The sequence below is a fragment of the Salmo salar genome, chromosome ssa12 (assembly GCF_905237065.1).
Source record: "Salmo salar chromosome ssa12, Ssal_v3.1, whole genome shotgun sequence".
In the NCBI taxonomy this organism is placed as follows: domain Eukaryota; kingdom Metazoa; phylum Chordata; class Actinopteri; order Salmoniformes; family Salmonidae; genus Salmo; species Salmo salar.
Window position 1 is genome coordinate 14217322 of NC_059453.1, and position 13427 is coordinate 14230748.

Sequence of the window (13427 nt, forward strand, 5' to 3'; positions counted from 1 at the left end):
AGACTCTGTTATCCTCCAGACCTGATATAATAGACTCTGTTATCCTCCAGACCTGATATAATAGACTCTGTTATCCTCCAGACCTGATATAATAGACTCTGTTATCCTCCCCCTCCAGACCTGATATAATAGACTCTGTTATCCTCCCCCTCCAGACCTGATATAATAAACTCTGTTATCCTCCCCCCTCCAGACCTGATATAATAGACTCTGTTATCCTCCCCCCTCCAGACCTGATATAATAGACTCTGTTATCCTCCCCCTCTAGACCTGATATAATAGACTCTGTTATCCTCCCCCTCCAGACCTGATATAATAGACTCTGTTATCCTCCCCCTCCAGACCTGATATAATAGACTCTGTTTTCCTCCCCCTCCAGACCTGATATAATAGACTCTGCTATCCTCCGTCCAGGGAGGCTGGATCAGCTCATCTACATCCCTCTACCAGACACAGCCTCCCGTACCGCCATCCTCAACGCCAACCTACGCAAGTCCCCCATCGCCAGAGTCAGTACACACACACACACACACACACACACACACACACACACACACACACACACACACACACACACACACACACACACACACACACACACACACACACACACAGACACACACACACACACACACAGACACATATAGACACACACAGACATAGACACACATAGACACACACAGACATAGACAAACATAGACACACACACACATAGACACTGTCGTGTCTTTGGCTATGCTGGATTAAGTGATATGACATGCTATTCTATAAAATCATTTCTCTGTAATTAATTTTACCTGATTTAGCTAATCATGTAATTAACTACAAAGTCGGGGCACCACGAAAGAGTGTTAATAGAGCTTTTATCTTCCGAATAAACTCTTAAAGACCTAGTAATATTTTACATCAATTGCAGTCAATATTAATCGTCACCTTATTTCAGTCTCATCTGAAAGTTGTAAATTCTTGGTTATCTTCACGAACCCTGGCTAACAAGTTGAATCAGCAATACAAAATTGGGTTTAATTATTTATTTACTAAATACCTAAATAATCACACAGAATTACATATACACAGAATACAAATTATGTCATACAGAAAACGTCCCTGGTGGACGGAGCCGACATGACGGCTGGTTACACAAAGGAAAGGGGATTGAGTTTGAGCGAAAGAGCGGGAAGACTGAGGAACAAAGGGGAAAAGCTATGCTATCATAAATACACTATCTTATGCATTCTAAATTACCGCCCATTATTTGGAATAAATGCAATAAATATGCAATAAAAAATGCAATAAATATTTACTCTGAGCTGCGCTCCGGTAGGTTGGTCGTAGATGCTGGCCGTGTTGCCCAACAGAGATCTTGCTGTCCTCGGAAGAATGTCTCTGGTGGTAAATGGGAAACGTTGTAGTATCAACATAGTACATTGTAGTCGTTGTGTGTTAGACTGGATACTTAGTCTGTCCTTTCCCCCTACCGTTTGATGTTCCCAGACTCTCTATGTTTAACAAAGGCTATTCAAGAGTCCTTCAGTAGAGTCAGAGAGAGAGGGGAAGGGAGAAAGGTATTTATGGGGGGGTCATAAACCTTACCCACAGGCCAACGTCATGACAACACATATAGACACACACAGACACGTATAGACACACACAGACACATATACACACAGACACATATAGACACACACAGACACACATAGGCACACACATACACACACACACACACACACACACACACACACACACACACACACACACACAACACACAAACACACACACACACACACACACACACACACACAAACACACAAACACACACACACACACACACACACACACACATAGACACATAAACATAGACACACACACACACACACACACACACACACACACACACACACACACACACACACACACACACACATAGACACATAAACATAGACACACACAGGCACACGATGATGATGATAATAATAATGAACTATTTTTGTCTCTCCCCTTTCTTCCTCTCTCTCTCCCCCCTCTCCTCTCACAACGACACACACACACCAGGATGTAGACCTGCCCTACCTGTCTGGTATCACCCAGGGTTTCAGTGGGGCCGACCTGACAGAGATCTGCCAGAGGGCCTGTAAGCTGGCCATCAGAGAGGCCATAGAGGCTGAGATCAAAGCAGAGCGCCAGAGGCAGACCCACCCAGGCACCGCCATGGTGAGACGGACGGACGGACGGACAGACTGCTGTTACACCACCAACACTGCAGCTCAAACACACACTATAGCTATGGTCAGATTGACAGACAGACAGATAGACAGACTGCTGTTACACCACTAACACTGCAATACCATATGTCTGGCAGACGGACGGACGGACAGACGGACGGCCGGATGGACAGACAGAGAGGCGGAAGGACGGACAGAGAGACGGACGGGCGGACGGAGAAGCAGACAGAGGGACGGACAGAGGGACAGACAGACAGACAGAGAGAGGGACAGATATACAGACAGACAGATAGACAGCCAACACTCCCAGCTGTTACACAACCAACACCGCATCTCACATACAGTACATCACACACTGTATTTCACACACTGTCTACCTCACACATTTAACCTTGTATACACAAAGCACACACACACCCAACCAATACACCAATATTATGTAACTTTACACCCATCCAACCTCTCTCTCCTGCCCTCTCTCTCTCTCTCTCTGTCTCCCCTTTCCCCTCTCTCTCTCTTTCTGCCCCTCTCCTCCTCTCTCTCTCTCCAGGATGAGGACTGTGACCCTGTTCCAGAGATCAGGAAGGATCACTTTGAGGAGGCCATGAGGTTCGCCCGGCGCTCCGTCAGCGACAACGATATCAGGAAGTATGAGATGTTCGCCCAGACACTACAGCAGAGCAGAGGCTTTGGGAACTTCAGGTATGTACTGGGCTGGCGCGCGCACACACACACATACACACACACACACACACACACACACACACACACACACACACACACACACACACACACACACACACACACACACACACACACACACACACACACACACACTTCTCTTACACTGACCTCTCTCTCTCCTCAGGTTCCCCTCTGGCTCTCAGTCCGGAGGTCAAGGGTCGGGGTCAGGGGGACAGTTCAGAGACGAGGTAGAGGACGACCTCTACCAGTGAGAAGGAAGACTTGTAATCCTGGAGACTATCACCTCTACCACACCTGCCTGCATATGATGTGGAACTCTGGATCAATTAGATTGTTGTGGGAATCAAATATGGACAGAATAACTTTTAACAGCACATAACGTTTCTGCTTCTCAGCTTACCGGTGTAGTCTTAAACGTTTCTCATAATAACTGCTGCATCATAACAACTGGTGCATCATAATAACTGCTGCATCATAATAACTGCTGCGTCATAATAACTGCTGCATCATAATAACTGCTGCGTCATAATAACTGCTGCGTCATAATAACTGCTGCATTTGAGGAATCGAGAGTCTGTTTGTTTTTTCTTGGAAGAATCATTTGTAAAAGCTGGATGATCAAAGTACAATGAATATAACTGTGAATGATGATTGTTGTTGCCGTGTTTGAAATGAAATGTAATCAATTGAGTGTTTTGCTATTAAAACAACTGTCACATAATAATATCCATCAATTTTCATTGTTAATAGAAGAAGCTACTGTAAACAGTAGACTAGGTTACTGGGGGGGTCCCTTGAGAGGGCAAGATCGAGTCAAAAATTATCATAAGGAGACGAATACGGAAGAGGAAAGGAATGGAGGGAAAAAGAGAGGCAGAGGAGGTGGAAGAGGGTGAGGGAGGGAAGAGGGTGAGGGAGGAAGAGGGTGAGCTTGAATTGGTTGAAGATGGCAAAAGAAGGGAGATGGTTTGTCGAAGAATGGTAGAAAGTATAAGCAGCGTGAGCAGTAAGCCAGATCGAAGACAGGAAGAGAAATGGAAGTGAATTAGTGTGAATTATAGGAGGTGGCCGGTGTGGTGAAGTTCTCGGAGCCTGAGGCTTGCACCGATGGTCGGGATAAAGATGAGTCTGTGATGGTAGGAGTGAAATGTATTCGAGAAAGTGGACCCCTGCCTTTTGGCTGATCCATATGTGTTTTCAGAGTGGGTGAAAACAGAGTTGGGTGCTGTGGAATTGGTGAGGGTAACCAGAAGTGGTGTTGTGATAATTGTTTGTGTTTCTGCTGGTCAGAGGGATCAGGCGCTCCGTGTTACATGAATGGGGACATGAGATGTGAATTGTTTTGCTCTAAAGAAAAGGACACCATTGAGAGGAGTGATTACTGGGGTAGCGGTAAATATGAAAGTGGACAAACTAAAGAGGAAAATTCCCGGTGCTTGTGATGCTCGTCGTTTGGTGCGACGCAGAAAGGGGTTGGCGTGAGTGGTGTAACAGAAGAGTCATAGTCTGTCCTTTTGAGTTTTGATGTTGAGTCATTCCCCGACAAAGTGATGTCAGCATATACAAGTTATCCTGTATGAGCTTTTGTGCCTAATCCATTACGTTGTTACAGGTGTCAAGCTTATGGGCATGTGGCAGCAGTGTGTAGGAGGGAGGTTCCTAGGTGTGAGAAGTGTGCAGAAGGGCATGAGACAAAGGAATGTGCAGCATTGGGGAAAGTAGTGGTATGTGTTAATTGTAGGGGTGCCCATGGGGCTGGGGATCAGAAATGTCCGGTGCGAGAGAGGCAGATTGAGGTTTCCAGGGTTAGAGTAGGACAGAGGGTATCATATGCTGAGGCACAGTAGCGGTGAGTGGGTAAAATCACTGGGGAAGCCAAGCCAGTAAAAAAGCCATATTACAACCTATGTTGTGATAATCACGTTGTTTGCTTTATAACCCATTCGTTCATACACCACCATGACATACAATAAGTCCATGACAACAAAATGACAACAGTCACACAGTGGCGGAAAATAAATGAAACTACACATTCGTTTGATTCCTCACAAAACCGGAGAGCAACATCTGTCCAAGGGAATTCCACAAAGCAATAAAAAATATTTGAACAGGAATTCCACAAAGCAAATATTGCATGTAACAAACAGTTACATGACATACAGCATGGTCCAGCAAGTTAATGTTTTCTACAGTTTACTAAACAACTACTGATTTAGAAGTTACCTCAAGTCAGCACAAAGACAACAGGAGCACTGCCTCTGCTATTCCAGCACCAATTACACTTAAACTTTGAAACGTCATCAAATCAACTACGCTATAATACACTGAAAACAAACTTAAAGATACCAAAACAATTTAGTCCAATCAGTGTTGCTAAATATCATGTGGCTGCCCATGGTACTGATTTCAATCTGTGTGTGCGTGCGTGTGTGTGCAAGTAAAAAAATAATCATTGTTGAACACCAATGCCATCCTCCTCTCTTTCATCTTGGAAAAACGGTCTATGCCTCTGTCATACAGTATGATTTTAGTTTTCGCTGTCATAGGCTACCTAGCTAAAATGCTTGCTAGCTTGACTTCCTCGCATGGGCAACAATCATCTCAGCCCAGTGGCACAATATATGCATTCATGGTTAGATAAGAAACGCCGTCATAATCATTGGCCTGTACAGAGAATTAAGTCAAAACCACTAGTCCAAATCCCCATCTCCATCCATGGCTTAGGAAAGGGTTTAGCAAAAAAAAAAATGTTTGTTGTTGCTTTGGATGTGATTTGATTGGTGTGAAACCAAATCCAAACTGGCCTCCCTTGGGGGGCGTTTTGCTGCACTTGGACAACACACAGTTGAGCTCAGCTCAATGCTGATTGGACAATTATTTTATATATTTTTTTATCAAGGGAGGCAAAATGCTTGCTGGCATCAATCAATCAACTGCTACGGCGGCAACATGTTATACTCATTTGGTCCAAACAGTATCAGATACAGTGGGGGAAAAAAGTATTTGATCCCCTGCTGATTTTGTACGTTTGCCCACAGACAAAGAAAGGATCAGTCTATAATTTTAATGGTAGGCTTATTTGAACAGTGAGAGACAGAATAACAACAAAAATATCCAGAAAAACGCATGTCAAAAATGTTATACATTGATTTGCATTTTAATGAGGGAAATAAGTATTTGACCCCCTCTCAATCAGAAAGATTTCTGACTCCCAGGTGTCTTTTATACAGGTAACGAGCTGAGATTAGGAGCACACTCTTAAAGGGAGTGCTCCTAACCGCAGCTTGTTACCTGTAAAAAAGACACCTGTCCACAGAAGCAACCAATCAATCAGATTCCAAACTCTCCACCATGGCCAAGACCAAAGAGCTCTCCAAGGATGTCAGGGACAAGATTGTAGACCTACACAAGGCTGGAATGGGCTACAAGACCATCGCCAAGCAGCTTGGTGAGAAGGTGACAACATTTGGTGCAATTATTCGCAAATGGAAGAAACACAAAAGAACTGTCAATATCCCTCGGCCTGGGGCTCCATGCAAGATCTCACCTCGTGGAGTTGCAATGATCATGAGAACGGTGAGGAATCAGCCCAGAACTACACGGGAGGATCTTGTCAATGATCTCAAGGCAGCTGGGACCATAGTCACCAAGAAAACAATTGGTAACACACTACGCCGTGAAGGACTGAAATCCTGCAGCGCCCGCAAGGTCCCCCTGCTCAAGAATACATATACATGCCCGTCTGAAGTTTGCCAATGAACATCTGAATGACTCAGAGGACAACTGGTGAAAGTGTTGTGGTCAGATGAGACCAAAATGGAGCTCGTTGACATCAACTCAACTCGCCGTGTTTGGAGGAGGAGGAATGCTGCCTATGACCCCAAGAACACCATCTCCACCGTCAAACATGGAGGTGGAAACATTATGCTTTGGGGGTGTTTCTCTGCTAAGGGGACAGGACAACTTCAGCGCATCAAAGGGACGATGGACGGGGCCATGTACCGTCAAATCTTGGTTGAGAACCTCCTTCCCTCAGCCAGGACATTGAAAATGGGTCGTGGATGGGTGTTCCAGCATGACAATGACCCAAAACACATGGCCAAGGCAACAAAGGAGTGGCTCAAGAAGAAGCACATTAAGGTCCTGGAGTGGCCTAGCCAGTCTCCAGACCTTAATCCCATAGAAAATCTGTGGAGGGAGCTGAAGGTTTGAGTTGCCAAACGTCAGCCTCGAAACCTTAATGACTTGGAGAAGATCTGCAAAGAGGAGTGGGACAAAATCCCTCCTGAGATGTGTGCAAACCTGGTGGCCAACTACAGGGGCAGAAATCACGGGGGGGACACGACCCCCCCATCCTGGGAAAAATATGATTTGTCCCCCCCAATATATCACTGAAACATAACTATGTAATTTAAATAATATTAATAATACGCAATGAAAGCAATTGTGCTGATTATAGACACTTAATAGCGCGTTTTTAAGTTTAAAAAGATTGCAACCCCCCCACCCTTTTCCTCACAATGGTTTGATCCACCGGCAAGGTAACAGAGGGGTCGTAGCCACTGTCTGAAAGGCACTCAATGAACGTAACTGACGTGAGGTTAATCCAGTCAATCGCGCACACACACTAGCTGAATATGCAGAGCTAGCGCGCAAATATGAACTATTAAGCTAGCTAGTACCTATTCCATTTATGTGGCCTCGTCAAAGATGGAATCTTTGCTATCGTCAATTTATTCCGAGATCAGCATGCAGATGATGTAAGTTAGTGCTTCAAAGTCCCTGTGATAAAGTTAGCGATAAACTGAAGTCCAAACTGAACAGAACCACATTCTCTTCTACCATTGTCTTAAATATATTTAATGGTCTCGTTGCAAAAGCTAAATTGTCGCAAGGGAAATTTTATTTATTTATTTTATTTAACCCGGGTAGCAAAGATTATAGCAAACACCACTGAAACTGAATTGGTGCTCGCTAGCTTTGTAAATTCAGCTATTGTTGGAAGCCAGCCAATATGAAACAAACTATTAAAATTACAAAAGGTTGCAGCATATGTTGTGTAAATGGTGAACTCATACAGCTGTCAACTCTTGTCATTTTAATCAGTTTCACATTTGCTAGCTACCTTTTAGATCGAAGCCCAAATAGAATGATAAAAGATAAGATGATAGAAGCCCATCTCCTACTGTAAATAACCTACACACTGTGTGTGTGTGTAGCCAGCCAGCCAGGTAGAAAAATGGCAGAAAAATAAAAGACGGACATCAGAGTATTTTTCAGTACACCAAAACGCAAAGTAAGAACCCTAGTAGCCTAATATCTCAAAGACTAGTTGATAAAATGTTCATAAGAAAGAAATGAAATTCTAATGGAAATGTTTCACAATGATGTCATTAGGCAGAGCAGGCAACAGATGGCACACAGACAGCAGAGTTGGGGACAGATATGCAGGGACAGACTGGCAGAGACAGGGAGTCTCAGGTAAGTTTGTTGAGTTTTGTTTGGCAACATTATGAAAGGTTCTCGATTTTTTAACTTTTAAAATAGGAACATAATTGGAAAATGCCATGGATACCCCCACTCTCAACTTAAACTGGTGACTGAACTAAGATTTGTTAAAGGCAATGGTATTGCTGTTGTGAGTAGTTGTGTAGTTTTGGGTACCGGTAGTTAGGAGTACGGCAAACACCTTATTTCTTTGGTTCCTCAATATACATTTACCATATTACAATGTAGGCTATGTGTTACAGCACTACTTTTGGTGTCCCCCTCAGGAATTGCTCTTGAGAAAATTTCATGTAATTGTCCCCCCCAAAGTTGATATCAGATTTTCGCCCCTGGCCAACTACAAAAAACATCTGACATCTGTGATTGCCAACAAGGGTTTTGCCACCAAGTACTAAGTCATGTTTTGCAGAGGGGTCAAATACCTATTTCCCTCATTAAAATGCGAATCATTTTATAACATTTTTGACATGTGTTTTTCTGGATTTTTTTGTTGTTATTCTGTCTCTCACTGTTCAAATAAACCTACTATTAAAATTATGGACTGATCATTTCTTTGTTAGTGGGCAAACGTACAAAATCAGCAGGGGATCAAATACTTTTTTCCCCCACTGTACATGGGCTACACATACTGAGACAGAGAGGCACTGTTTCCCTCCCTCTGATGATTTCTCCGGTGAGACTCAGCCACTTGCGAATTGAATGTAAATTATGAAAACACAGAGAGAAATTATTTTATAATTGTCAAATATTTAGGGAAGCCTGACATCCCTTGGCATATATGAAAATACACCACAGCTGAGGCAGTAGGGTTGAAGGGGAAGGATATTGAGAGGATTCGTGTGAGTATGGATGCCAACCGCCATCGAAGAAGAGGAACAAGAGCGCTTGGTGGAACCAATGTCACGCTTGGTGCTATGACCGGGGAGGTGTTTCACTCTGGTACGGCTCGACTTGTTTATTTCCGTTGCAGAAAGGAAGTAGCTCGGTGGGTCTTGTGGAGGTGACCGAATGGCAGATTTATTCTGTCAATCTTGAATTAGTTCTCTCCCAGAGTCGTAGGAAACACCGATTATTTTATTTTCATTGTGGAAAAAATACCGTTAGCACCATGGGAGCTCACCTCGCGCGGCGGTATATCACCGAGACGGAGACCGAGCCTGACCCTGCGAAACCGTTTGGCTTTGACCCCGAATTCGGCTTCGATGAGAGGAAAGAGAGAGGTTTGTGTTGTTGAGTCTGTTTTGGTCCGACCGTGTGACCGTAAAGGGGTATGCTTGCAATGTGTCTGCTGGTGGGCTCTTGTCATGTCCATGGAAAGTAAAGTCCGCTAGCAAGCTAACTGCAACTAGTAGTGGCTAGCTAACGTTACCCAAATTTAGCTAGCATGATATGTTCCCTATTAAATATAACTTGAGTATTTCGCCCCCTTTCCATTTGTGTAAAGTGTTTATATTTTAATTAATGAAACTGTCAGTTCAGACAGCAATATGGTTTGGAACAGATATTCCCCGTCCTGTCAAATTTATAGTCATAAATCCCAGGTGCATCTCAATAATTCAATGTCTTCCTCTCCTCGTCTCCTTTCCTTACTCTGTGAAAGAGTAGTTGCTTGCCAACAGTACACGCATTCCTCGCATATACACATAATGCATTATGGAACATGCAAGGCTTCACTTATACACATCTCAGGACATAGCCTAGTCCTTTCTTTGTTGACAGTTTTCATTTTGTGTATGTGTCCCCTAGTAGAGATGATGGCCTCACGCATTAACCCCTGGTGTAACATCTTATCTTGTTCCCCTGGTAGAGATGGTGGTCTCCCCCATTAACCCCTGGTGTAACATCTTATCTTGTTCCCCTGGTAGAGATGGTGGCCTCACCCATTAACCCCTGGTTTAACATGTTATCTTGTCCCGTGCCTCCCCTTCTTGTAACATGTTGTCTTGTCTCCCTGTAAATGGTGCCTCACCATTAACCCCTGGTGTAACATGTTGTCTTGTCTCCCTGGTAGAGATGATGGCCTCCCCCATTAACCCCTGGTGTAACATGTTGTCTTGTCCCCCTGGTAGAGATGGTGGCCACCCAGGCCCAGATGAACCTGGCCCAGGTCCCTGTACTCCAGAGGGACTACTGCGCCCACCACCTCATCAAGCTCATGAAGTGTAAGAGGGACAACTGGCCCAACTTCCTGGCCTGTAAACACGAGAGACACGACTGGGACTACTGCGAGCACCAGGAGTAAGTATCTGCCTGGTTCTAGGTGTAGGTCGAGGTTTAGCAGCACATGGAGTTTCTTTCTGGCTTTCCTGGACACACTTTATGGTTGCATTCCAGCCAGGGTTTTGAGTTTAAATCCCACTGGGTTCATGTCCAATGTTCCCTGTTTAAATCCCACTGGGGTCATGTCCAATGTTCCCTGTCATTTTTTGGAGCACTGAGCAGAAACTTGAACTTTCTGTGCAACTTCCGGCGTGCGTTTAGTGAACACTGAGGCTGTACCATCAGTTTTAGACTGTAGCCAATAGGCTATTTGGCATAATGTAGTCCTATCAGTGGCCTACCAATAGAGAAAATCCCAGAACATTTTCACATGGAAATTGCTTTTGATTTCTATGATATAACCTACAGTAACCTATAGGTGGGGTTCAATGCAGGCCTACAGTAACCTATAGGTGGGGTTCAATGCAGGCCTACAGTAACCTATAGGTGGGGTTCAATGCAGGCCTACAGTAACCTATAGGTGGAGTTCAATGCAGACCTACAGTAACCTATAGGTGGAGTTCAATGCAGACCTACAGTAACCTATAGGTGGGGTTCAATGCAGGCCTACAGTAACCTATAGGTGGGGTTCAATGCAGACCTACAGTAACCTATAGGTGGAGTTCAATGCAGACCTACAGTAACCTATAGGTGGAGTTCAATGCAGACCTACAGTAACCTATAGGTGGGGTTCAATGCAGGCCTACAGTAACCTATAGGTGGGGTTCAATGCAGGCCTACATTCCATGAGACTCTGCCTACAACAAAATCAGACTCAATCTTGCAAAGTTAAGATGTTGAAAAGGGGCTGATAAGTTGATTCAAACAGAGAGAGAAACGTTGATCAATATAGTCCAAACTAATGGGGGTGAAGTCCCATCTCCTGAGTCTGGCTGGCATTTCTTCTGCTCTGCTGTCCTGGAGGAGGTGAGTGGCCGCGCACAGCTTAGAGGGAACAGGAAGTTGATTTGACAGTGGTCATGTGGCTTTCGATTAAAGTGCAAAATGGCATGAGTTGTTGCATGTGTGAGATGGTCACGTCTATAGAGTTGTCAGACTTGTTGTAGTTGCATTGCCATCTGAGGTCCTTCACCATCAAATCCACTCTCTTGTGTGTGTGTGTGTGTGTAGCTACGTGATGCGTATGAAGGAGTATGAGCGGGAGCGACGGCTGCAGATGAGGAAGAAGAGGGTGGAGGAAGCCCAGGCTGCTTGAGCTTCATCATCATGGCCCCCAACCCCTCTGTGTACATACCTGCTGCTCTCCACAATAAATACCTTTTTGAGCTCCACTTCTCTACCACTGAGCCATCTGTCTCTTTGTTTGTTTCCTGCTACGTTACGAGCCTGGGAACCAAACGTGGAGGGACCTACCCCAATTCGTCCAATAGAAACACTTATTTGTGTTGAATACACCCCAGGTAGTAGGAGGGGTGTGCATCATAGCAGGGTCTGAGCCAGCTATCTGACAGTGGGTTGTCGACAATGCAGCTTTTAAAGGCGACGTTTGTAGTAGAGATCTCATTCACGGTGAACGCTGCATATGTCGGCTCAATCGGAAAATTGCCTTTAAGAAGCGGCATTGTCGACAACCCGCGGTTTAACTGAATCCCGGCCAAACATTTAGGCAGATCGCGTGCCAACCAGCGTTGGCCGGGCCCACATAGCTGATGGAGGTGTAACTGCAGCAGGAGCTGACAAATCAGAGGCTGCTATTGACAAGCCCCTTATTATCTGTGCTGTGTTAGAAGTTCAAAACAGAGTTAGACAGTGTAGGCTCTTTCAGGGTCAAGAATAATGACTGTCAAACCATTGATGTTAGGCTAAGGCATGTTTTCATTTGAATGAGGGGATTTCTGCCTACCAGTCTAATTCAAGTGTTTCAACTTTAACACGGCTGAATGGGATTTTGTCGCATCCAATGGCAGTGTCCGTGATAGCGTTAACCGACCTTATCGCGCGGCGCTGCTTGGGGATTTGACCTCTCAACGCAGTTCCACCTCTATCGCCAGTTAATGCTGGATCTGAATCAAGGTTAGTTTGTTTCTTTATCACTAGCCCTGCCTGCGCTACGTTCAACAGGGTGAAAAACTAGTCCAGGGCTGAGCGTCTCAGAGAGCTACTGATCTGGGATCAGGTTAGCCTTTTATTTCATAATGATTAGAAGAGGGGAGCTGATCCTAGATCATATGGACATGTGCACTCTGTCAGTAGCTCTGCTACAATCTAGATCAACTGATCGAATAGAATCTGAATTTAGTTTCTCATTACGTCCCTATCACAGGCTGGGATTAGACAGGCAGCCCAATTCTGATTTCCTCACTCGTTTGTCATTTGAGCAATCAGGTCTGAAAAGGATCTGTGATTGGTTAAAAGAACAATTTGTGTGTGGGGGGGGAAATCACAATTGGTCTGCCTGTGTAAACGCAGCCTTAGAGATGCATTACATTTAGTGTTCTATTGTATCATATGGCCCCCATCTCCACTGTGGTAACAGTGGTGTGTATTAGTCTCCAGTGTGGTAACAGTGGTGTGTATTAGTCTCCAGTGTGGTAACAGTGGTGTGTATTAGTCTCCAGTGTGGTAACAGTGGTGTGTATTAGTCTCCAGTGTGGTAACAGTGGTGTGTATTAGTCTCCAGTGTGGTAACAGTATATCATCAGTACATAGATCCAACAAGACATGGTTTATCAACTAAATTACTTCTAATGAAAGTTCCAACAGAACGACCAA

General features: G+C 44.5%; 2 protein-coding genes across 2 annotated transcripts in view; both read left to right on the forward strand.

The window, feature by feature from the left end:
* LOC106564263 (transitional endoplasmic reticulum ATPase) overlaps positions 1-3653 on the forward strand; it is an 82628-nt gene extending 78975 nt beyond the window's left edge. Inside the window, exons 16-19 of the mRNA XM_045690785.1 lie at positions 380-509; positions 2053-2211; positions 2773-2924; positions 3091-3653. Of these exons, the coding sequence (XP_045546741.1) occupies positions 380-509; positions 2053-2211; positions 2773-2924; positions 3091-3178 (529 nt within the window). The 3' untranslated portion in view covers positions 3179-3653. The remainder of the gene's footprint in view (positions 1-379; positions 510-2052; positions 2212-2772; positions 2925-3090) is intronic.
* Positions 3654-9404: 5751 nt separating this feature from the next.
* On the forward strand, positions 9405-11985 carry ndub7 (NADH dehydrogenase 1 beta subcomplex subunit 7). Its single transcript, NM_001140935.1, is given in 3 exon segments — positions 9405-9655; positions 10505-10673; positions 11826-11985. Coding segments are annotated over 3 exon segments (366 nt in total). The 5' UTR covers positions 9405-9543; the 3' UTR covers positions 11911-11985.
* Positions 11986-13427: the final 1442 nt, after the last annotated feature.